This window comes from Xylocopa sonorina, chromosome 13 (assembly GCF_050948175.1).
Source record: "Xylocopa sonorina isolate GNS202 chromosome 13, iyXylSono1_principal, whole genome shotgun sequence".
NCBI classification, from domain to species: domain Eukaryota; kingdom Metazoa; phylum Arthropoda; class Insecta; order Hymenoptera; family Apidae; genus Xylocopa; species Xylocopa sonorina.
In genome coordinates, this window is record NC_135205.1 from 5161283 (window position 1) to 5186028 (window position 24746).

Consider the following 24746-nt stretch of genomic DNA (forward strand, 5'->3'; position numbering starts at 1 on the left):
TGTACTTACACGCAATTGTATTAATGAGCAGTGAAATCATGGTTGGATAAAGGTGGCCGACGCATGGGAATAGCGCGTCGTGGTTCACGGCTCTAATCAAATAATCTTGCGCTGGTATCAGTCGGATGGTGGCATACACGGTCCAGGCATATCGCAAACACGTTTCAGCTAGGAATATTAATATTCCAGTTTGTCTCTGCTTGTCTAACAGGCGCGGCTCCCGACAATCGCCGCGAATCTTTCTACGTTAATCGATTACAAGCAGTGAAACGATAAAACCGCGCGCGTCGCGAGTTTCATTGGCGAATTACTGCAGGTGATACTGCTCACTCGGAAGTTACCAAGTGTCGCAGCGAGTCGTTCGAATGAATCGACACGTTCGCAGCAGTTAGTTTCGAATTTTTATTCGCAACAGCAAAAATTCAAGTCCAACAGTGTCGAGTTTCGTCTGTGTGAAAAAATTGAAATTTAACGCTTTCGAGGCGGTGAATTCGCTGGGCGAAAGAGAACAACGCGATTAGCGAAACATGAGCAAATTTCAAGATTTTCCAGAAGAATCGAGCGGCCTTCTGTACTCCAATCAGCGTTCTAATCGGCCGCTATCTAAGGTACGAATTCTTTTCGTTTCTGTTACGTCTAATTTCGATTAGATAAATGGCTCGCGGGGCTAGATAGCCGTAAACGAACAACTTTCCTTATTGTTTGTCATTTTTCACCGCGATATCACATTCGACCGCGACGGCACAATCGCGCGGCTTGTGAATCGTACGGTTGACTCTTAGGCAGAAAATTCTTTCAACGAAAATCTAATGAGATCATTTGTTTTGACACGTCGATAAATATATTGCGACGAACACAATATCGTGAGCCATCGCGAGTCGTAAAGCATCATGCAGCGTTTCAAAGAAACGAAAATCTTCTCGAGGAAAATTTAACTAGTTAACCGTGGAATTGTTTTCAAATAATTCGATTTATTATGATTACTTTAATTCATTCGAACAACGAGTGTAGACAGTCGAATTCAATACTATAAAACTATACTTAGGTTTATGTACGTTCATAGTTGATAGCGTTAATTTGTGCTTTTAAGTACTGCAGACTGTACGTTTAAAAGGCCTCGAACATTTAATGGTATTTAAATCCGAGAACAGTTGCGTTTCGGAACTGGGACTTTTCTGAAACGATCGCGAAAGATGGGTGGATCAAACGATACTTTTTGCAACGAAACGCGAACGTTAATCTATCGGCTGCACGCACAGAAAGATGCGTTGCATAATCGTGGAGAAACCGCTTGGTCGACGTCAGGAAGCATCATAATTTATATCGTATTATACAGCGTGCGCAATGAAACGCAGATAAACGCTTCATTGCCATTAAACGTTTTATCAATGACGTGTCTTATCACGAAAGCTCGTTCGGTTGCTCGACCTGCTGTTCAGCGAGGTCGCCTCGGATCTGATGGCACAGTGACGACTGGCCATATTATGCCAATAATGTGACATCGCCAAATTCTACCAAATTGCGAAATTAAGAGATGAATTTAAATAACCTTCGACGATTTAATATCGTGCTGTAATACGCGAGTGATCAATGACCTGTTCATTATCTGTCGTGAAGTAAGAAACCGAAAATAAGACGTGACTCTAAAGATTCGATGGACGATATCGAAATGCGCTGTTCGACAATGGTGACGCGTTCTCTTCCGTTATTTCTCCTCGCAATTATCCAGTAAACGTATGGTGCTTGCATATTAATTCCACTGTACGTTTTACAACATTATCTCTAGTGGAGATCGAAATAGATGTTTACCAGATGGATTAGTCGATACTTTCGATGCGACGATGGAACGAGAACTAGGTTTCTAGTACGTTGTTCTTTTGTATTCAAGAGCGTTATCTCATCGATGATATAATTCGCTGATCCTGAACGCAGAAACGAACAGACGATCTATGGCTGTGTCTCGAAGAGAATGATGTGAACCAGCGGAACGACGCGTGAAACGGATGGATTGTATCCTCAGGGTGTTCGAAGGGTTGCAAATAGACCAAAGACCCCCTTGGAAAATTTTTCGTCCATCACGCCTTCGAATATCGCGGTTATCTAGTACGAGTGACACTCGAAACGACGTGATAGCTTGTTAAAACATTGAAACGGCACTTGATAGATCGATCTTTCTAGCTGGCGATAGCTAAATAAAAATGTAATCGTTTCGTAACAGTTTACTGTAACAAAGAGAAACATCGCGCACAATAGATCGCAGAATTTGAGAATGTATCTTCAAAAACTAATCGCATCTTTATCCATCTGTCTGCGTACGCAAAATCATTAATTAATCGTAAAAAAAATTACCATGCATCAGGTTGATTCTCACAAATCTAAGCACAACGTAACTCTCGTCTGTCCAAAAATAATTACACCAAAAATATCCATACTTCCATACTTCAAGTATTACAGAATATCAATGTCAACAACGCGACGATCCATCATCCCAGCTTGCCATCATCCGTTATCCCACTTTGCTGAGCTTTCTGTATATTTTATATCGTCCGCAATTTAACGCGAAAACGTCTTCTTATTTATCATTGCTTCGCCAGATAGATTCACAAGTTTTATTGTTGTTTATTTGTTGCAACGCGCGATTAAAAGTTCCGCGAGGTGGGGTGCCAGGGTTTTCCCAGGGTTTTCGCGATTTACAACGGTGCTGGGTGCGCACAAGTGCACCACGGATCCACGGCTGCTGATACGGGATCCACTATATTCGCCGCCAGTAAAATCGGATTTGCGAGGGACTTAGGCAGCGATATTCTCGGAAGATCCTGTTTACTCGTTATCACGCCTCGAGCACGAACCAGGCAATTAGCTTCGTGTCGCGCTGTATGCCCACACGGTTGGTTGTTGTCTGTTTGTTAGTCACCGACAAAGCCGAAACTTGATAAAAGTGTACGATAAACTAATGCTTCGACGCCTGCCGATCGTTCGACGACGATAGACGACGTCTGAGCCCGTTCTTTTCAGCTCCTCGAAGGGGCCATTTTTCGAGAGGACGAATTTCACGTCGAACATACGCCACGCATCGTTTGTATATTTTTTTTAAAACGATCATTCGTGGTTTTCTGGCTGTTTTCTTGCGCCTGTGCTTTCTGATCCTCTGGCTTTCACTGTGAAGTAGTACGATTACGAGTTTGATCGGACGAGCCAGCTGAAGAGAACGCTGAGAACGTGTGAACGTTCTTGTGTAATTAATTTTTGTATACTATGTGTGCCTTTGATGTTAATATTGTTTGACGCACAACGAATTGTGTAGATTGGTAAGAACAATGTTTGGTTAATTGAGAAAGCATATGGGTTTTTTTCTTGATTGAATTCATAGAAATTCGAGCAACAATTTAAAAGTACATTATTATTTCTGTTTTATCAAACGGTTTGTGTCGTTAGATTTGTCGTTAAAAGTTTCATTCATAACGCGATAATCTTTCAGCTGGCTCGATTAACTCATTATCGTCAGGCTCTCGTTATTGTCATTGCTAATGAAGAATGAATAATGGCACCGTGCATGCGCAATGTGATTCAACGAAATTATCGCGAAGGTCTGAAAATGAATCAAGTTTGGAGTAGTTTAAAAATTATCATTTGAAGGAGCTTGTCTGTCGATAATTAAACGATTCGATTGAAATTTTAAATAAACTCAATCAGTGACTAAATGCGATATGAATCGTCGAGAGAGTCCATTAAATTGCAGAGAAGGATCACGTCGGCAACGATGTTTCTATTTCATCAGCTTATCTTTTGAAAAAATACCCAGAGAAATCACAGAGGTGCAAACCTCGATCTCTCGAATCCTTTTGATACATCTATCCCAAGCTTGAACAGCCACCACGCGTTAAAAGGATTTCTCTTGGCAATTTTCCCTTCTCGCCATCGGATTTACAAACATCCATCAAAATAAAAAATAAAATCCAATAAAATACAGAAAGAGTAAATAAATCCTACATCATCCCTTATCGGGAGCTCTAATAAAAATCTGAAGAATTCTTTGATATTGTACAATTTTTGGACATTCATGAGCGTTTCTTCTTTTCACGTACAATCTTTCTATCAAAGATTGTAGAAAGAAAAAAAAGCTCACGAATGTCTCAAAATCACGATATCAAAGACTTCTCGTTTCACGTAAGAAAACGCGTGAAAAGCAACCCTCGCGCGACTTTGACGCGACTTCCGCCCCACCTAAGCAACCCTCCGACCTTCGAAAGCCGTCGAGTCGCCTCGCGAAGGAAGCTACCAGGAAGTCGAGTTATCGCGACGCGTCTGTTCGCGGTCTCGTGGCATCGGAAATCTCGCGCAGAAGCAATGGATCGAGCCGCGTCCCAGCGATGCGCGGGACCCGCTATCAGACGAAGGACGTTGTATAGGTGGTTCGAGCCGCGTCGAATCCATCGGATTTAGTTAATGTCCAGCGTCCCGTGGACTCGGATGTCGGCTGAGTTGGCTGCTGCTGGCCATGACAGACACGAGCTTCTCGAAAACCGCACAACCGTCGAACGCTATCAATCGCTTTCCTAACTCGCATGCTCGCGCGTTACAACGAACGAGCACTACGTACGTAGAATCGAGTCACCTGTAACCCACCGACTGATCGATAAACAGAAACACAGAGACTGGGGAGAGGGGTGAATGCTGGCGAACGTCGCACGAAACACGCGCAAGTTCTCCATACGGAAACCTTTGATCGCACGTCTCGATCGCGTACTTGTTGCTGATCTATACGCATAGCAAACGCACGGGTACCAAAGAATTTTGAGATATCATTTGAGATCGTCTCGAACCGTCGACACTCGGAGAGATCCATTTTTCTCGAAGGATAGATCATTTTTCTTGCGCTTCTCCCTTTCCGCTCGACTCGCTCGATCTTCTCACGGGTCTGTTTTTACTTTCGAGCGTTTTTTGTACTATCTGTTTAATGTATGCGAGTGGGTAAAAACAGCTACGTGGAAACGTGGCTAAACGATATCGACGGTGTTTCGCGACCGGCGTGAAACAGTCGCGAGATCCACGTGGACTCGAGTGCGCGTTCCTCGCGTCGCGTTCGAATGATCGATCGATCGGTTTCGTGAGGATTGGTGAAACAAGTATTTATGAGAGGCGTTGAAAAAAGCGGTGTATTCGAGAGAGACGCGTTTCTCTCGCACGTCGATCAGTGGACCAACGAGATCATCGCGTTCGATCTTCAAGGTAAGTCCATTTCCGTTTTCTTTATCCACTCGACGCGAGGGTCTCTTCAGCCTCGAAACGAGCGCTCGAAGCAAATAAAGGTTACAGCAAGCGAATCGTTGATAATGAAGTTATCATCGCGATTGATACACTTTGTAACGCGGTGCGCGTTAATTGCGATTAAAGTCGAACGAATCCGGTGCTCGAGCGTAATTACATTTCTGCTTAATTGAATTCGAAGGTTAACCGGGTTTGAGTGAATTGGGGTACTTGATAGACGTCGAAAGTGCCGGTGAAATTCACTTAGGTTACTCGCGACTTTGTGTTCGGCTTTACGGGGTTATCAGATTGAACTGTTACAGAAGAGATCGAATAGAAATGAAATAAAAGGTGCGCAGGCGTTTGCAAGAGTAGATAATTGTAAAGTTATTGCATTTTGAAGTAGTAACCGCTAAAGTTTTCCTCGTGTTTACCTCGCGAAACAACTATCAGCTGATTAGTTGAATCAGCGATCGTTTAAGTGCTTCGAGCGACACAAAAAGAACGCAGCGAAAGAAGAAAAAGTCTGTTAACGAAGAATCTTCCAAACAATGTTATTGTCGACGATATACCATTTTCCTCTCCCTTAATGGAATCTTTGGAAACCGCGTTACGTTCGTTCGACGACCAATTAGTGGCTATCGTGGGAACCATGTTCATCGCGGTAATAGATCGATACGAAACAAATACTCGTTCGTCGTTTTGAATAAAGCAAGAGAGCGAAATTTCTCTGATAAATACTTACGAGCGATAGTATGTATTTCGAAAAGATATCCAATCTAAATTACATGGTTCCCGATAACGAGTTCACAATCACCTCACCAGCTGAGTTAACTCTTTCGGGTACAGAGACTATGGCATACGAGACAACTGACTCTTGCATACTTTTTCTTGACATCGTGCTCTGCATTTTTTGCAACCAACACTCTAATTGCTACGACCCTCAAAGAAATTTGTAACAATAAAAGAAGAAGATCTCCAGGGCTGTTAAAACGGTATGTACAGTCACAATATTTGTACTGATAATACCGTCTCTGTTCCATGGTTGTTCCAAGTTGTAGAAACATTCTGCTGTACTCGAAAGAAAAAATATATATACTTGTATCTTCTCGACTTTCCTGTATTTGCCTCGATGAAAACATCCAACAGTCCACCGACTCATTCGATACGCAGCTCTGTTCAATTGCAAAATCGTTATCAGCACGAAAAGAATCGATAGAGTTCCGCACACGATTCGTTAATGCTCTCTTTGACTTTCATGGAATTCCCTGAATTGAAATCGCGGTTCACAAGTGGTGAAATAACAGGAAGGGGTGTCAAGATATCCGTTTAGGACCATTCGCTTCCCTGCGACTCCATCATCCTTGACCTTAAAACCCAGAATTCCGGACGAGACTCGCGGTGAATCTGCGATCGACCCTCGATCGATTTCATCGAAAATGGCCGCATGGGTATCCGTTCGTGGGTGGCGTCTTCAAAGTTTTGTTACTGTTGGCTCTTTTCAATATCAGAATGCAACTATTATTCGATTTTCTTTCGATGATTAAATTATTAAAGTTCGAGGGATTTATAACGAGAAAAAGTTTTAATATCGTTGGGTATGGTGGAATTAAATATCGCGGAAAAAAGGGATAATAGCTTCGCAACAACTGTTGAAACATTAATCAACGTATTTTCAATTTGTGTTTTGCAATATTAAATTTATGAACAAGACATTTTGTAAGTTTATGCGTCGATGTATTGCACATTGCTTCGTCGAATTGAAATTCAAGATACGGTTAATAACGAGCAATTTTCGATAAAGGAACAGTGCAAATTATGCTAATGGGTCGTGCACACTGTGTTAACGATAGCACAAACAATTTAGTTAGCTTCGAGGATAAAATTTAAGTCACGAAATATTTGGGTGGTACTGTTCGTTTTTACGATCATCATTTTAACACTTGTGTCATTCGCGAGCAACGTTGTACGATCGTTATCGCCGGTTCAGTCTACCTTTTCACCAATTATCACCGCGACACGATCTTTTTCCATTCTCGTAAACGGAAGCGAGGCGCTCGTAACGCGAGATAAATTCACGTCGAAACGAACGGATACCTACGCGATGGAATCTCCTGACTGGTATTCGCGAAATTCCCACTAAATTCACGCGGAACAATTTGGGGCAAAAATGGTCGCGGGACGGTAATCGTGACGGAAATTTCATTGTAACAATTTCGCGCGACGCGTCTACGGATTTGCCTGAAATGGAATTCCAGTTAAATTAGAGAATAACCATCCACAACGCCAGAGATAGCTCCGTGAATCATGTATCATCGCAAATCCGTTCGCGATTATTCTTTCCCGAACCTTCGCCTGAGCAGACTTCCAACATTGTATTCTCAGGAATCAACGAACGAGATCAACTTTATCTACGTCTGAAGGAGGCTTTGAACGTGAAACGTTACTCTCAATCGTTAGCGAACAGGAAATTTGATTAATCAGATATCACGAGTGTTTGTTCGTTTGCTTGGAAATCATACGTTTCAATGGAGTACGGGAAAACCATGAACGTGTATACAGAAATTAACTGCAATTTAATCCATCGCGTTGCTATTTTTTGTAACATTTCCATTCACCTATCTTCGATCAAAATTCTACGTTCTCTACGATTAAAACAAAGTATATTAATAGTAGGAGTATAATTAGCCAAGATGTGCAAGAAGAACGTATCCTGTCAGAAATAAATCCGTGACTTTGATCACTTTGATCTGATTCGATTCTTCCAAGTTCCACAAATGTGACAAATATTTGTACCATTTGTTGTCCAAGCGTGTGCCAAGCTATTTGGAATAAAATGCGCGTTGCGACATTTAATTCTGCTAGGAACGAAGGCGGATTCAATATAGTTATGATATAGGGTAATCAGGAAATGGAATGTTGAGATAGCGGTCCGTATTTCACGTGAATGGTCACGTATTACCTTACCTTCGTTACGATAAATCACGCAAATACGATATTTTCGACGACAATGGGTGTGAGGCCGACCCTCGAGGTAATACGTTCCATGTACGAGAAGCTTCTTCTATTTGAGGCCCACCTTTGCTCTTATTATATGAGAGATCATAGAGGGACGCGTGTTGCTCGTCTGCTGAGGAACGGAAGCTTGCACTCCCCTTTTATGAATTATTCTTCCGCGTTCTTTTGTATCGAATTCTATGGATGTGTCCTTCGACGTCGAACTTATATCATACGAGTTACGACGCTGCACAATTTGGTGAAACTTTTGAGGGGATCTTAACTTTGAAATTTAAGTTCGAGTGTGTTTTTTTAGAGCTGATCAATTCAAGTGACTAAAGCAAATTATTGCTCTTGTTTTTTCGTGAAGTTGGTACTTTCTTATTTGTTACTTTTATCGTGAATAGCAGAGGAGTTTAGAGTCAACAGTTTTTAAATATTTGAGGACTTAAGTCTTCGAAGTTTCTTAGGAAAATTTAATGATCGATCGCGTTCGAGTTCGATATCACATCGATTTCGAGTGATTTCTGAGTCCTCGAGTAGCAAAGTTGGATCGTAGAATCTTTCAGTGACCGAGAATTTCGATTTCTAGATCTCCAAGTATGGCGATCTATATAGAATTTATTCTAGATAGAAGGTAACTTGATTTCGATCGACACCAAGCGTACGAGGACTTAAGTTCGAAGGCCTTTCGATGCTCCATAATTCATGTTCGAACAAAATGCGATACCTATTATGGAATACAAATTTAACGGAACTACGACACGCAAGAATTTGTCGCTGACTTGTCAATAAGGACACGCAGCTTCCTCTCGTGACGCTCGATCGAAAATAATGACTCACCAATGACGCAATTCTCACGAACTAGAAAACCAACAGTTACCAAATGCATTGACGCGTGATGTAATTACAATAATCGGTCATCACAACGCCTGGTGGAAATCGATTCGCGATCTTCATGAATAATTCATCGTTCGTTCGTCGAGTCGTGATGCGACTGGTTCCTCGACGATTCGTAATAACATCGATCACTATATGAATCACGTGTGGTTAAAAACAATCCTTCGAACATTCCATAAAATTGTATTCTTATCCAACAGCAATTACTTTGTACTCGAGTATTCGAATAAATACCAGAGGTATTTAAAACATGTGGCTATGAAATATTGAAAAAACCGTAGGGACATTGCGACAGATATCGAGAAATTAGCGTAAGAACAGGATTACGTGTGTCAATCGCTCACAGTCGCCTAGCAAACTCCTTTGTCTCACTTCCGTTCGCCAGGAAAAAGACATCCGCGTTACTCATAAAATCTGCCACGATCCGACGCGTTACAATTCTCGAAGCGAGGATAAAAATCGCGAGAGTTGAGAGCTCAACGAGCGTGTAAGTCTTATCAAGGACACTCGCGAAGAACCTCGAGCACGTTTTTCCTGCGGTTGTATCCGAATTCATTATTCCTCCTTCCTGTTGTACCTGAAGGAGCTACCTCGCCACTAATCGGTGCTGTTAGGCGCGCGAAATGGTCGCGTTCTTTTTGTGGTCGGTCTCGATGCTGAAGAAACCTCGTCTGCTCTCGTCGAACGAGTCTGCGGTGAGAAAAGCATCCTCGTTAAATCTTTTCCAGATAGAGAAAACAATCGATGGTAGAAAACCCGTTCGCGGGAGATATCGGAGAGGAAATAGAAAAAGGGTGCGCAGCGTTGGCCGCGCGATTCGAGGGCAGATCGCCCTGCAGCTTCGCCTGATTTTCCATCATGGAGCAAGGACAGGCGACGAAGATGGCAAAAAGCCCGGAGATCCATCTGAAAGCCGTCGAGAGCGGCGTTCAACCGTCTCAGGTGACTACGTTAACCGTGGATTCGAGGCTGATTAATGATTTAACGCGAAATGGATCGGAAACTTGTGTCCACTGTTTTTCAGATTGATAAATGCCTGGGACGAAAGAAAGTTTGCTGTTACACTTGTGAAAACCTTGATTTTTTACTATAGTTGAAACGTTTTTTAGTGGAAGGAAAGAGGAAAAATGTGTGTTGCTTTGGTTCACTGGACTTCAACATTTTTATAGCGAAGAATTGTAATTGTAAGGAACGATCGCGTACTTTGATACTTTTAATTCTAAAAGATTATTTAAATTTGTAAATAGCTAAATTGTAGGAACTTGAAGTTAAAAAGAATTGAGAATATCTAGAATATAAGAATATCATTGTGGGGTATGAAAAATGGAGGAACGAGTGTTTGAAGTGAATGAGGTGTGGACGTTTAGAATTGTGAAGCTGTAACGATGAATGTTTAAGTGGTCGTGAATATTCTCGAATATTGATTATTCTCATTGATCATTCTTATCGAGTCTCAGTTTAAGAAGAGCAGCGAAAAGTGTACTTTCTGTTGTTCTAAATAAATTTAACATTACAATTCCCGCATTACCCTTTCTTTTCTGATGAACGAAAGGAATAGTATACGACAGTATTCATCGATTTCAACTCTCGTGAAACGATTTGCAGGTCTTAGAGACGAAGGTGTACAACCGACGATGGCTGATCCTGATGATCTTCGTCCTGTACAGCGCTTCGAACGCGATGCAGTGGATCCAATACAGCATAATCGCGAACATCGTGATGGCGTACTTCAACGTGTCCAGTTTTTCAGTGGACATGACCAGCATGATTTACATGATAACCTACATTCCGTGCATCTTTCCAGCCAGCTATCTGCTCGACAAATTCGTGAGTGCGATCGTTTCACTTATGACTAATTAGACCAGGAAATTGTAGCAGTGCTGTTCGTCTTTTGCAGGATCGAATTTACAAGTCATATTTCTTGTCCAATGTTTTTATTGCGATCATCGCTATTCGTTACATTTGAATTTAATTATCACATTATAGATGTTCTACAATTCTTTACAATCTAGCTTAGAAATGATTGCGATCGCTTGAAGTCGTGCAATAAAGTTGTTATAAATAGATATTCAATCGCAACGGAAACATCTTGAACCGGTTAATGTAAATTGATTTCACGATTTAATCTAATCTGTTTTATTATCGTGGCCCTATCTCGCGATGTGTGTTTAAAATCGTTGACGAAGAAACCAAAAGTTACGATAGTTATAAATATTATTTCTTACCAACTTATTGATTTAGGCTCAAGTCTCTAAAAAGTACGTTTAAATATACTCGTCGATGTGACATTTATTCGGTAAAAATAAACGGTTCAATCAATTCCCACGCGCGTGTATTTAACGTACAACGATTTGCGAACGTTTTCGTGTTATTTTATCTGAAACGCGACAAAAGCAACGATTAAATCTCCGAGGGAATTTGCTCGCTTCGAGGATTAACGTTCGCTTATCGAACAAAGAAATTAACCGCGACTCGATTAGGTAATTCCTGTCCGAGTAAAAGAGTTGTTCAATCAAGTCCCAGCATTCCTGACGTATTCAACTAGCCAGGAAACGAAGCAGACTCTCGTTACATTAGCGAAACAAATGTTCGAGTCAATAATCTTAACGATCACCAATGGAAATCAATATCGAACGCAGGAACATAGTTTGTAATTACAAGAATTAGCATCTCGTCGAGCTGACATTAACACACTCTCGACTAGCACCATTTTTACGCTTCTGATAGCGAGTAGAAACTTCTGAAACCGGTTGCAGCAAACGTGTATCCTTAAAAGAAAGTTAAAAATTGTAGAATAACGTTGTTGCATCCATAAACAAAAATTGCAGGACGCGAATTTACGTTCAGGAATAGAATAAAATACTGAAATTAATTTACGCAACCCCTTCAATATCCTTACCCTTCCTTTACGTTCAAACGAACGTCCATCCTCATTTGTCAATTTTAACAAGAGTTCCCTCGCACATTTCCCTCTTCTCCGTTTTCATAACGGATAGACGAGAGGAAATTTGGAAAACGACTCGATTTCAGGGGCTCAAGTTCGCCGTGTTGGCAGGCTCGATCGGCACGACGATAGGTTCCTGGATAAAAGTGTTCAGCGTCAGTCCAGATCGGTTCTGGATCACTTTCATCGGCCAGACATTGGTTGCTGTGAGCCAGGCGTTCGTCCTGTCGGTTCCAGCTCGTTTGGCCGCCGTCTGGTTTGGTCCTGACCAGGTCAGCAGTGCGTGCAGCATCGGTGTCTTCGGGAACCAGGTCAGTCACTGTTGAATCAAACAATATTCCGTGCAATTCGAACAACAATAAGTTTCCATTGACACGTATGAACAATTCGTTTCATTAATGTTAATTATCGCGAGCTCTGATCCTGCGCGACCTTCCAATGCGATTCAGCCTTCGATCATTCGTCCATCGCGTTCTCCACCCCTGGCAGCTAATTAATTAAAGTACCCTCCACAATTACCATCTTGAGCGCCATCCTTGCTCATCAATTTTATATTCGAAGCACCGTCCACGCCTACGAAAAACGCTTTGTATTATCATACTGAGTAATCGCCTTCGAATTTCCATCTCGAATAGTAATTCGACAGATCGATTCGCGACGGTTTGGCTCGAACGAGAGGAAAAGAGAGTCGAGTCTCGCTGTAGGTGCAATTTAGCAAATGAATCCGTGCGTCCTCGTGGCGGTTGTTAACGCATCGGTGCATCGACGCGCCGCGATTAAACGGAAGTCGAGTGCGCACTACCTGTCCCGCGGAACTTCAATTCGAGAGGCGCGCAGGGTCGTCCGCGAGTTAACCAGCGATATTAGGTGGGAAACGGAGCCGAACCGAGCACCCACGGCTCGTTTCGAGCCGCATTAAACGACCCTACTTCAAACGGTGCACCCTTTCGTCCCTCCCAGATATAATCTGCTCGACGTGTGGCCCATTATCAGCGCGATCACTTTGTTACCAGGCTCGTTTTTAGGATTGACGCACGCATCAGATTACTTTCTATGATGTTTGTGTACTCTGTTCGTTAGTGGTCGTTAAAACGTAATTGGTGTCATTAGATAAAATATTTGAGGTATCTATATTTGTGCGTATTTAATCGATAGTCCAATTATAACACGAAATTTCTTATTGTTTATTAGTTAATTAATATTCTCATTATACGAGAGTACATTGAGGAATTTATATAATTAAAGCGTAGAATTTGAGAAACAAGCGAATAAATAGGAATTTCAATTTGTACCAGTATTTTTGTTGAATTCTTCATACGATAAAAGTCATTTGTAGTTATTTTATTAGCGGATAAATAATCGCGCGGTGCGTAGATGGAAAAGTGGAAAAGTGAAAGCAACGAATGATGATAATGTTCCTATGGTTATTTTTTGCAAAGCCTGTCAACGTAAATCCGATATAAATGGTCGTTGACCTTGTTGTTTGCGATCTGCCTGTCGGCTCCACAGTTGTTTGCCACGGTTCTCTCAAGCTTTCGAGAGCGGATCTCTCGTCGGAATTGCTCGTGATGGGCTGAAAAGAATAATGATCTCTTACTTCCTTGAAATAACAATAATGGAGGTCGAGCATCTCTCTGGGCAATCGTTATTTCACAATGAATTTACGACATTCGCGCAAACTTGCAATGCTGTAATAATAACGTGATTTTTATTTGCTCAAAGCGTTTCAATTCACGATTGATCATTGTGATCGATTAAACACCAGAAAAATAAATTTTTAAAACGTATCGATATTCAGCTGTAAATAAATTGTACTGTTCTTCTGTCTTTTGTGAATACGTCCAGTTACCTGACCATTCCTTTCATCCCCTACTTTTTGATCATTTTAATCGATTAAATATCAGGAAAATTAATTTTTAAAATGTATAGCTATCCAACTGTAAATAAATTGTACTGTTCTTCTGTCTTTTGTGAATACATCCAGCTACCTGATCATTCCTTTCATCCCCTGTTTTTCAACTAATTAAAAATCGTCGAATTGTCAAGTACAATTTCTATGAAAAGAAAAAGAAAAAAATGAGAATTATGCTGCTAATTGCAGTTGGGAATAGCGATTGGTTTCCTCTTTCCACCAATGCTGGTGCAAAACAGCGAGGACATCAGCGTGATCGGTCGAGGGTTGCAAGTGATGTTCTACATCGTGGCTGCTTTCACCACGATCATTCTCATCCTCATACTTCTCTGTACGTATAACAATCAAAAACGAACTTGAAAAGAATATTAAAATTTTTGGATTCTGTATTCAAATAACTGTTACTGTCTTTCAGTTTTCAAATCTGAACCACCGCTACCTCCAAGCCCAGCACAAGCAGTACAAAGGGAGGCAGAATCAGCAGAGAGCTTCTTCGTCTCTGTAAAGAAGCTAGTAACAAACGTCGGCTATTTGTTACTACTTCTCAGTTACGGCATCAACGTTGGTGTCTTCTACGCCATCAGCACACTTCTCAATCACATAATCCTTCTACATTTCCCTGTAAGTCTCTCGTTTCGTATCCATTCCACATATATGTTCTTAATTTCAAGGAAAACTATTGTACCTTCGTATTAATTTGATATTCACAGAATCACGAACAAGACGCTGGTAGGATCGGTTTGACCATCGTCTGCGCTGGAATGTTGGGCTCCGTCGTATGCGGCATCGTACTCGATAAAACGCACAAATTCAAGTAAGCGAGCCGACACACCAAAGAAGAAAACATTATTTCCTTTTTCCATTAATAATTTCTGTTAACAGAGAAACCACGCTGGGAGTGTATCTCTTCTCCTTCATTGGCATGATCATCTTCACGTTCGCCTTCGACATCCCCTACATATACATCACATATGCAACAGCTGGCGCATTAGGGTAAGCGCGATCCATCCCCCCGAAGCTAGTCTAAGAATATTTCCAATCGAATCTTTTGATCTTAACACGATTGCTGACTGATTATTCTTTGCTCAGATTTTCTACAAAATCGACAACTTTAGTAACGTACGATTCGTTTAGCAAGACACGCAATTAAACTAAAATTATTTCTTTAAATTAGTATATACCTAAACGAAACTTTTATTATTTGGATATACATAGATAACTTTAAAATTTATTCAATTTAGGATTGGTAAAAAAAACTGCAGATGTACCTAGTTTCATTTCCTTTTTTATGTGACTCGCAAAATTGACGTACTCTCGTTGGAAATTTTTCAAGAAAATCGTAAAAAGAATCCCACGCACTACGATAAAGAAGAGAATCCTTCTTTGAACGCGGCGTTCGTTCTCGAAACGTTTCAGATTCTTCATGACCGGCTACCTTCCGGTTGGCTTCGAATTCGCCGCGGAGCTGACGTACCCGGAACCGGAAGGCACTTCCGCTGGACTGCTGAACGCGGTGTGCCAGGTGTTTGGTATCGCGTTCACCATGTTTTACGGGTACGCGTTGAACGCGTGGGGCGACTTCTGGGCGAACATTTTCCTCTGCGGCACCCTGGCCCTCGGTTCGTTCCTCACCATCATCATCCCCAACGATCTTCGCAGGCAGAACGCGAAATTTTAACTTCAAACGTACTTTAGGTCGCGATCATCCGTGGTTGAGGATCAGAAATGAGAAGGTTGAGTACGATCGATCGATCGATCCTCCTCGCGATCGTATCCCGCGCAAGATTTTATGATAACGCGTCCAAGATAACGAATGCATGTCCTTAATACAAGCGAGAGAAATAGATGAAGATGTCTGCTCGAGGACGTTTGACTACGTGAGAATACCAAGTGAGATTCTTCTGGGATATCTTTTGCTCCACGTTAGATCTTTTAATCTCGGTGTACGATCTTTTGTGCACTTTTAAATCGCTTTCGACGTTTCCTTAGACAATTCTCTAGTATTATGATACGCGTACGCTTTGTGTTCGAACCAATTCACGAAGAGAAACTTTTTTTAATGAAAGAAGAATACGAATTTCCGAGAACCATTCAGTTCAATCGATCAGTTTAATCGATTTTTACATAATGAACATCGAAGAACCGTGAGATATCTGCTTATCGGGGTGCAATGCTAACGATTAGTTTGATTGAAGGACAATATGGCTGCCCCATATGGCGAGGCTTTAATGTATCTTCTCTGATGAGCTACACAGCGATTCGAAGCGAACATACCAACGAGACGCGAAATAGAAAAACTCGAATAATAGTATCAATGATACAGATAAGTAAACGATAGTGATTGGGTATGATTCAAGATCTGAAAACACGTTGAAATATTCCGTGTAGCTACATTCTGAGCGCGGAAGGCGGATCTAAAAAGGGTGCTTTCTTAGATAAGATTTAATCGTAACTCCGCTTGTTGTTCGAATTAAGGAGCAAGAATCAATCGTATTCCCTATGCCTCTGCGATTGTTCAGTATCGTGAAACGTTTCCGTCATGCGTGCAAACGTAGAGCACGCGAACAGAGCCAAGTTCCGTGTTTGAGTTTCGATTGCCTCGCAATTGTAGCGCAAACTTTCGAAATATTTGTTAAGATTTTTACATAGGTGCCATATTCCAAACGAAAGCTAGCGATGGAAGAAGCAACGAGAGTTTATTCAGGGCGATATTTTGTAAATATTATATTATTTATGTTATTTATATGTTTCGAAAGCTGTTACAGTTGTAGTTAGAGCGTAATTTAAGGTGCCGCGTGTCTGAATAATACGAGAGATCTGCGTCTCCATCCTCTATCCATCGGTTTCATTGCAATTTTCGATAACTCGATGACCCAGATACGCGCAAAATACGCCGTGGAACGAGGCAGATTGCTGTTGCGTCGGTACGGAAACTCGATTTACGAGCTGATCGTCCGGAGCCAGCCTCTAAACTTGTTTCGCTGGAAGTTGCCGACGAAAAATTAATTAAAGGCCAATCTAGACAAGCCATGGGATACGTTCGAGCCGTGGCTTCCAAAGAATTTTTACATGGTATCGTTCGATGGCCTCTGGTCTGAACCTGAAGAATGTCCATCGCTGCGAGCACGAAACAGACGACAATAATTATACCTCCGCGAGTAGAATAAGTGTTAACGAACAATGCGAAAAACAGTGACTACAATGGTGTCGTAGATTGTTATCGATGTATCCGTAGTACTATTTTTATAGATGTTATCGCGTGTCCTGAAATTAAATCGAGGCTACACGACGCGAATGGTCGACAATAAATCCACAGTAGGGAACTTAAGGATTCGCGAGATCGGCAGAGCACGATTTTCTTCCATTCTCGCAGTATTCTAATTATTCTAAGCGGCCTTTTTTTATTCAGAAAACTATATCTCGTTGAAAAGAAGGCGTTGCCATTTTCGAGAATCGATCAGACATTCAGAGGTGTTAACGCATTCGCTAGCGTTGAACGTGAATACGCATCGTCTCAGATTTTCACGTCCAACGTTACCAGACTTTCTAATTTTCAATCTCGCCTTAGCGATACGTGTTTGTCTCAATCAACTTTCGACCAGTCACGAATGCGTTAATTATTTCGGTTCTCTGTTTCATTTTGGAGGCGAGCTTAGCTCTCAGCGACGTTAGAAACCTTAGCAGATTAATTAAACGAACCGTTACACCGAACCGCCTAACGAGTGGAACAGTTCAAGAATGTAGAAACGTAGAGACGCACGCGTCAATACTTCTGTATATTATATTTTCGTAAAACTCGATGTCTACGCGTATTTGTTATCCGGAACAATGTACATGTTAATGCATCAACATATCTGTTGAAGCATGTCTCCCGTGTACGATAATCAAACGACATTTCAATTGTCAAGGATTGTGAGCATATCGATATGCGATCCAAAGACAATATTAACTGTCAACGCATGTCAAGTTTAGATTGTTTAAATAGTATGTTAAACGGGTGTTGTTCGTCCGGTAGTCGTTGCTCGGCAGATCAAACGTTATAAATTGTAGACCAATCGTTGGTGCGTATTTTTGAAAGGCAAGATCGATCGCTGAGACGGACGTAAGTAGAAGATTTTATTAAGATCTCGTTCGATTGATTTTTGCTGTATCAGCAACCTTGCCAGTTTAGCGAAAGACGCGCTGTTTCGTTGAACAATTCGAACGAGTTGAATTCGTTTCGTTCTACCCTTCCTCTCGATTCGAGTTTCACATCTTCATTTGTTCCATCAGAATCGACGAAACGGGAAGAGTAAAGCGAGAACACTCGATTAAGTCCCGTTCGCCATTGATCGATCAACGATTACGAACATCCTCCAATTTTCTCTTCAATTCTAGCGTTTCTTTCGCGTTTCTCGTTCGTTGCACCGTCGTTTCGTTTTGTAAATAGATTTTGCTGATGCACGGTTGTTCGTCTGTGCGAGATCGTTGTTGCCGCGTGCGTTCTCCGGAAACGCGCGCCTCCGCGTCGGAGGGAAGCATCTGTGATCGTTGACAATACCTGTTACTCTGTTATTCGTTTAGATGTATAAACCAGCGTCGAAGATTAGACGGTTACGTGTTACTGTTTATCGTGTAGCTTTAAACGAGTGGAAAGTTTAAATAAATTACGAGAAACATTTACGATCTGATTCCATGAGTGTCCTCCGCTTGAGACGAATAAAAAAAGCTACCATCCGCTTTGTACCTTTGTATCGACGCCAGATAAAGTAGGTAGCAGCGCCTCTTCCTTTCAATTTCTCGCTGACCAGTCGTAGACTGTCGTAGTAACCTCCAATGTCTCTTCCCCAATTTTCTCGTCTCTTCTCGACTGTTACGCGTATCGAGACTCCCGGATTCCACACACATGCCGTGTATCTTTATTTTCATACGTTTTCGAAGTCTAGTGTGCACTCTTGAGGGCTCGATTCTAATGACAGTAAGAGGGACGCAGGATCGCGCGAGAAGACTCGCTCGCACCTTTCGCGTAACATATTCACCTGTTACGGAAATTCAGAGAGAGGGATAACAGGAGAACATGAACGGGACGAGTGTCCAGTTAAATTCGTCGCCAGTTATGCTTCCCTGGTAGCACGATCGCCTGGCGAAGTAACAGAGGAATAGAATACGCGACGAGCACTGTCCGTGACCTCTCGACCGAGCTTGCTTCCCCAGTAAGAGAATTCATTTTTCGACGCTTGAAGAACATCGACGACGCGATAGGAGATGACGCTGATGGACGTTGGAAACGTACTTGAAAATTGAAAAATGTCTGAATTAAATTTGAATAATTAGTATCGAACTAACATCTCGCTTCGATTACACTGTTTCGTGTAATTTAAACTATGAGAATTGCATTACTCTACTGTTTAATAATCATAAAGGTGTATAGATATAAAATATCGATTGAATGTTAAATCCTTTTATCCAAATAAATAACATCTCCTGAGAATGATTGCACGTGGCTTGTTACAAACAAATTTGCAATCTTCCTCGTACGATTCGTCTCGATGTTGTCTTACAAAATTGCGTACGCGTAATAAACTACACGATCGTGCAGAAAAATAAAAAGAGACATAAAATAGTAACATCGAAGAACGTCATAAATGATGATAATAAAAATGGAAAAAGTACCATAAAGGATTTCTTAATTTTAGTAGCGCACCGTCCAGGGAAGTGAATCGATCTGGAAAAAGGAAACGTTTGACACTGACACACCTCGTAAAAATGTACAGTATAATATTATTAGTATTATTCATCATTTTCTCAATTTTACTGCACCACGTCGCGTTGCATTACGGGAGTTACGGAAGGGCCGTAAACTCGATACCAGGACCGTGGACGTTGCCAATATTTGGAAACGCGCACCTCACTGGAGGCTCGTCAAGTAAGAAGAAGAAAACCTACCTCGTTTGGAGATCGTTGGCTACAATCGAGGATCGCAAGTTTCATTAATTTCTTTCGATCATTCAGATGACCTTTGGAAGCTCGCGCGAAGATTGGCCAATCAGTATTATCCGATTTACAGATTTTGGGTTTTCAGTACTCCATGGATCAATATCTGCCACCCGGACGATATCGCGGTTAGTTTAGCGCTTTTCTATCTGCGATTAAACGATTTAAACGTTACGAAGCGCATCAGATATCGATTGGTTCTGAGCAATTTCTCTTCCTCGAGTTTTGTCATTCCTTCGAAATCGAACCTCTCGGTTGCGCTCGAGACGAAAGAAGAAACTAAAATACAAAGCAAAAAACAGTAGATGGCTGAGGTAATTTGCTCATTTCTTTCTTCTCGTCCGTAGCTGATTCTTGGGAATCCTAAATTCATTTATAAAAGTTATTTGTACAAAGTGATAGAACCGTGGTTCGGCGATGGAATCGGTTTAAGTTCAGGTACGAAACGTTCGTCACTTCGCAGAATCGATCGTTCGATGTTGATCTCTAACGCTATCGCAGGTAACAAGTGGCAGGTTCGCAGAAAAATGATAACGCCTGCGTTCCACATGGACATTCTTCAGCAATTCGTTGACACTTTCGCTGAGAAGATGCATAGCCTGATCGAGACGATGAGAAGGGAGAACGGTTCTAACGTGGTGAACGTGGTACCCTTGTTCGTCAAGTATAATTTGGACACGTTATGCGGTAAATGAGAGAACACGTTGTGTTAAACTTCGATAACTCTATTTTAGAAAAGTCTTGATGGATGTCATCTCTTTTTTTTTATTTATCTCGACGTGACAAAACTCGAAACACGTTTCTTAGTGAATGTATTGCGATAAAAAGTGTAATCGACCATTTCTTTTTCTTTCAGAGACCCTTATGGGAACTTCGATAAAGGACAAGAGGGAGTTTCAGATAAAATATCACAACGCTGTGGACGACATCATAGAAATTTTAATATACAGGTGAATAATATTTGTTCAAGATTTACATTTGTTGTAAGGTATCTATGGTATGAGTGTTGTTTTTATAGACTCAAAAGGCCGTGGCTTCATTCAGACGCGCTCTTTAATCTCACGCCTCAAGGAAGGCGACAGTATAAGCTGCTCAAAACACTGCACGACTTTCCCGATACGGTAAGCATGCAACTTTTATTCCCAGCAATCTGCTCTTTCAACTTACTAAACTTAATAAATGGTGTTAATTGGTACCATTTCAGATTATCCAGGAACGAAAAGAGTATTACGAACAGAGCAATGATCATCTGCCCAATTCGATCGAGAATTCTAGTAAAAAGAATCTCGACATCCCCACTAAAGGTATACACATGCATCGTATTATATAAAAGTATCGCGTAACAATTAAAAAAGAACGTTACCATTTGCGCGTAGGTCGTACAAAAAGGTTCACCACCATCCTCGACATCCTAATACTGGCTTTGCGTGATAATTTAATAGACGAACATGGCGTCAGGGAAGAAATCAATACGTTCATGCTCGCGGTGCGTTCTTTTTTTTTTTTTTTTAATTCTTTAGTGGAACCTAACGCTTCGCAAATGATGGAACCATAAAATTCTCTTTAATAGGGACACGAGACGACGTCGACGACTCTCTCGTTCGCTGTGATGCTGTTTGCTGAGCACCCTGAAATTCAGGTGATATTCGATTCTTTTATTCCAATACTTGCTTCTTTATCAGAATAGTATCGACTGACGCGGATTAAAGACGCGAACCCTTTGCACTTTGGTTCTTCTCGAATGTTGGCGTGTCTGAGCAGTGTTGCAGCTTCTATTGGTAACGTCCTTTGGCAATAGAAAATTTCTATTTCAATGAAAAACTTCAGAGTTACATGGAATAAGTTTTATTTAATTCCTCTTGGAGGAGATATCCAAGTGACACGCCAATGTTTGATGTCCCCTCACAGAGAACATCTAAGTGCAATGGATTTTAAGTAAACTATGACCTGCAAAACACCTGCTTACTTCCAGGCACGAGCTAGGGCGGAAGTGGAATCCTTGGTAAAAGAAAACAACGGAAAATTAGACGCGTCTGTGCTGCAAAATCTCTCGTATCTCGATATGTGCCTGAAAGAGACTCTTCGACTTTATCCAAGCGGAGTAATGGTATCTCGAACACTGGAGACAGACATTACATTACGTAACCATCGTCCATTTGTATATTATACATCACTAGTTCTCATCGTCTCGCTAACTTCAAGTTAAACACCCTGTCATTAGATAATTACAAAGTACCTGCCAACACTACCATAAACGTGCACATATTCGACGTGCACAGGGATCCTCGATTTTGGCCTGATCCGGATGTTTACGATCCTGACAGATTTTTGCCTGAGAAGTCCATGGGTCGACATCCTTATTGTTACATACCATTCAGCAGTGGACGCAGAGCGTGCATTGGTAAGAAAAATTGTTTCTCCACGCGATCAACTGGTAATTAGTCGAACAGATATGTTAATCGTTAATCTCAATGCATTTTTAGTACCATAGTGCAGGCAGTTTTTTTTTAATATAGTGACGAGCCATCTTCTCCCTGGCAAAGTAATTGATTTTTCATCATTTACAGGACAAAAATTCGCTATGATGCAAATGAAAACCACGCTGGCGCTTCTTTTATTTAACTTCATTCTTGAACCTGTTGAAAATCTTAAGAATGTCCCCCTTAATTTCGATATAGTGTTGCGACCAGCGAAACCGCTTCGAGTGAAATTCATTCCGCGCGTGGTGTCTATTTGATCAGGGAACACGTGTATTCTTTATTATAGAGGCAATAAACGTAACGTGGCATAGATTTTTTTAAATAAATTACTGTGAACCGTCGAACTTATCGATGTGTTCACTGTCAGATGAATTAGAGCGTTTTGCTTTAGGGTGATAAGATTTTGTTTATTAAGTTCTAGACTTGTTCTGTGACGAATCGCGAAGGATTTAAACTTGTAACGCAAAATTTGAGATATCTCGTAATTGGCAGTGAATGAGTTAATTATATCGTGCATTTGTACCAGAATCTATCTTTTAGAGTACAGTAAAATAAATTTTCTACTCGCTGTAATCATATTTCTACCGACTAGTAAAAAAATACGACGTTTCACGATCGAATTTTGTATACGTTTCTATTTTAAATAATATTTCTAGAATGAATAATTCTTAATTTGTAATTAATTTTAAAAAAGTTATCATTTTTCATTCATTGTATCATTTATTGTATATTTCTTTAATTTTATTGTAATATATTGTACATTTTACTAGTTTTATTGTCATTTCTTGTGTATTTCACTAGTTTTATTGTTATTTCTTGTATATTTCAATAATTTGATTATAATTTTTTATGTACTTCAGTAGTTTTATTTCAATTTATTGTATATGTCCCGCTTTGGAGGTAAGAGAGAGAAAGACATATAAAAAAGCTATATGAAAGAGTGAGACAGATGCTACTACTCTACTGAAGAACCCCTGGCGCCATCTCTGTAAAAAGTGCTCAAACTGGTCGCTCAGCATTATCGACAGTGAAGTGAACTACTTAAAACTACTAGCGACATCTGTGCGGAGAATACTGAAACTAATTACCGACCCAGTTTCAGCACTTCTCTAAGAGATGGCGCTAGTGGTACTTCGGTAGTTCACTTTGCATATTCGCTTCGATTCGATGATGCGCGACCAGTTTGAGCACTTTTTACATAGATCAGGCCACTAATAAAAATGATAACTTTGTTAAAATGAATTATAAATTAATAATTATTCATTAAAGGAATATTATGTAAATCAAAACACTGGTTTTAGCGCCACGGATAATTAATGATAACTTTTTATCCTCCATGCAGATGGAACCGCGATCAGAATACGATTTAAAAAACTACTGTGCGCGGTCGAAACAAAAATCGCAAAGACTAATCGCTTTCTCGCGAGACAACACAGCGAATAATAATAATTACGATCGTTTCAAGGTATCAATCAGACTTAATCAAACGCGTAATCGTCACGGATAACGAATGATAACTTTTCATCCTCCATGCAGATGGAACCGCGATCAGGATACGATTTAAAAAAATACTGTACGCGGTAAAATTAAAAATCTCAAAGACGAGTTACTTTCTCGCGAGAGAAGATAGCGAGTAATAACAATTAGGATCGTTTTAAGGTATAAATCAGACTTATTCAAACGCATAATCGCCGCGAGAACCATCGCGGCCCTTTATTCACCACTTTCTCCTATTATTCTTTTATCACAGTCGATGCTACGAAATACATACACGTACGGATCGCCCCTTTCTCTCTCTCTCTCTTGCTTGCTCGCTAATGAACACGAGAAGTCGAACCAGACGCGGATATTAAACGATCGTTTACCAGGGAAACTTGGAACCCTGACGACATTTCCTATTATCGCTACAGGGGCGAACGTTCATTGCTAGTAAAATACACGTTTCAGACGAGAACGAATGAAACGGCGCAGCGATGGAGGGAGTGGAGGTTGAAAAAAAGAAAAAAAATCTTTTCAGCACGCGTCGCAGCGAGTCTACATCGAAGAGGCTGACACTCTCGCGCCGCTCCGCAAATGCAGTTGCACGAAGGGAGGGCTCTTTATGGTCTCGAACCAGCGGTCACGCAAATGTATTTCAATCAGAACCGGGTCAAGTAACGTGTAAATAGCCCGTCTGAACTCTTCTTTTACGGCCAAATGGAAACGTTCTAACCCTTGGTCGTTTCTTAGTCGCTCGCTCGCTTCTCCTCCCGTACGGTCGGCTTGATATTGATTAAGCGAGACGAGAAATGAG

The 24746-nt window shown here is 41.1% G+C and overlaps 3 protein-coding genes across 7 annotated transcripts in view; 2 read left to right on the forward strand and 1 right to left on the reverse strand.

Moving 5' to 3' along the window:
• Cah1 (carbonic anhydrase 1) overlaps nucleotides 1-24746 on the reverse strand; it is a 93315-nt gene that overhangs the window by 44959 nt on the left and 23610 nt on the right. The window lies entirely within an intron of this gene.
• Nucleotides 511-15715, forward strand: LOC143430389 (choline/ethanolamine transporter flvcr2a). 2 transcript variants are annotated; one of them, XM_076906641.1, is made up of 8 exons: nucleotides 511-608; nucleotides 10750-10971; nucleotides 12175-12399; nucleotides 14190-14331; nucleotides 14416-14621; nucleotides 14711-14814; nucleotides 14883-14993; nucleotides 15417-15715. In XM_076906641.1, the coding sequence occupies exons 1-8, from the start codon at nucleotides 528-530 to the stop codon at nucleotides 15676-15678; spliced, it is 1353 nt and encodes a 450-aa protein (XP_076762756.1). In that variant the 5' UTR covers nucleotides 511-527; the 3' UTR covers nucleotides 15679-15715. The 2 variants fall into 2 exon arrangements, with proteins under 2 accessions (XP_076762756.1, XP_076762757.1); XM_076906642.1 differs by lacking the exon at nucleotides 511-608 and adding an exon at nucleotides 10006-10086.
• LOC143430158 (cytochrome P450 4C1-like) lies at nucleotides 18001-23073 on the forward strand. 3 transcript variants are annotated; one of them, XM_076906174.1, is made up of 13 exons: nucleotides 18001-18102; nucleotides 19676-19905; nucleotides 19992-20101; nucleotides 20321-20411; nucleotides 20475-20660; nucleotides 20830-20923; nucleotides 20992-21094; nucleotides 21178-21277; nucleotides 21350-21459; nucleotides 21544-21612; nucleotides 21946-22114; nucleotides 22195-22374; nucleotides 22541-23073. In XM_076906174.1, the coding sequence occupies exons 2-13, from the start codon at nucleotides 19746-19748 to the stop codon at nucleotides 22708-22710; spliced, it is 1542 nt and encodes a 513-aa protein (XP_076762289.1). In that variant the 5' UTR covers nucleotides 18001-18102; nucleotides 19676-19745; the 3' UTR covers nucleotides 22711-23073. The 3 variants fall into 3 exon arrangements, with proteins under 3 accessions (XP_076762289.1, XP_076762287.1, XP_076762288.1); XM_076906172.1 differs by having other exon boundaries at nucleotides 20321-20660; XM_076906173.1 differs by having other exon boundaries at nucleotides 19679-19905; nucleotides 20321-20660.

What these genes read in the sequence shown, in the direction of transcription:
- LOC143430389 (XM_076906641.1), top strand. Translation starts at nt 528, where the DNA reads ATGAGCAAATTTCAAGATTTTCCAGAAGAATCGAGCGGCCTTCTGTAC. An exon ending in GATAAAACGCACAAATTCAA is followed by an intron (nt 14,815 to 14,882) that starts GTAAGCGAGCCG and finishes TTCTGTTAACAG; the next exon opens with AGAAACCACGCTGGGAGTGT. An exon ending in GCAACAGCTGGCGCATTAGG is followed by an intron (nt 14,994 to 15,416) that starts GTAAGCGCGATC and finishes GAAACGTTTCAG; the next exon opens with ATTCTTCATGACCGGCTACC.
- LOC143430158 (XM_076906172.1), top strand. Translation starts at nt 19,746, where the DNA reads ATGTACAGTATAATATTATTAGTATTATTCATCATTTTCTCAATTTTA. An exon ending in TAATTTGGACACGTTATGCG is followed by an intron (nt 20,661 to 20,829) that starts GTAAATGAGAGA and finishes TTTTTCTTTCAG; the next exon opens with AGACCCTTATGGGAACTTCG. An exon ending in TCTCGACATCCCCACTAAAG is followed by an intron (nt 21,278 to 21,349) that starts GTATACACATGC and finishes ATTTGCGCGTAG; the next exon opens with GTCGTACAAAAAGGTTCACC.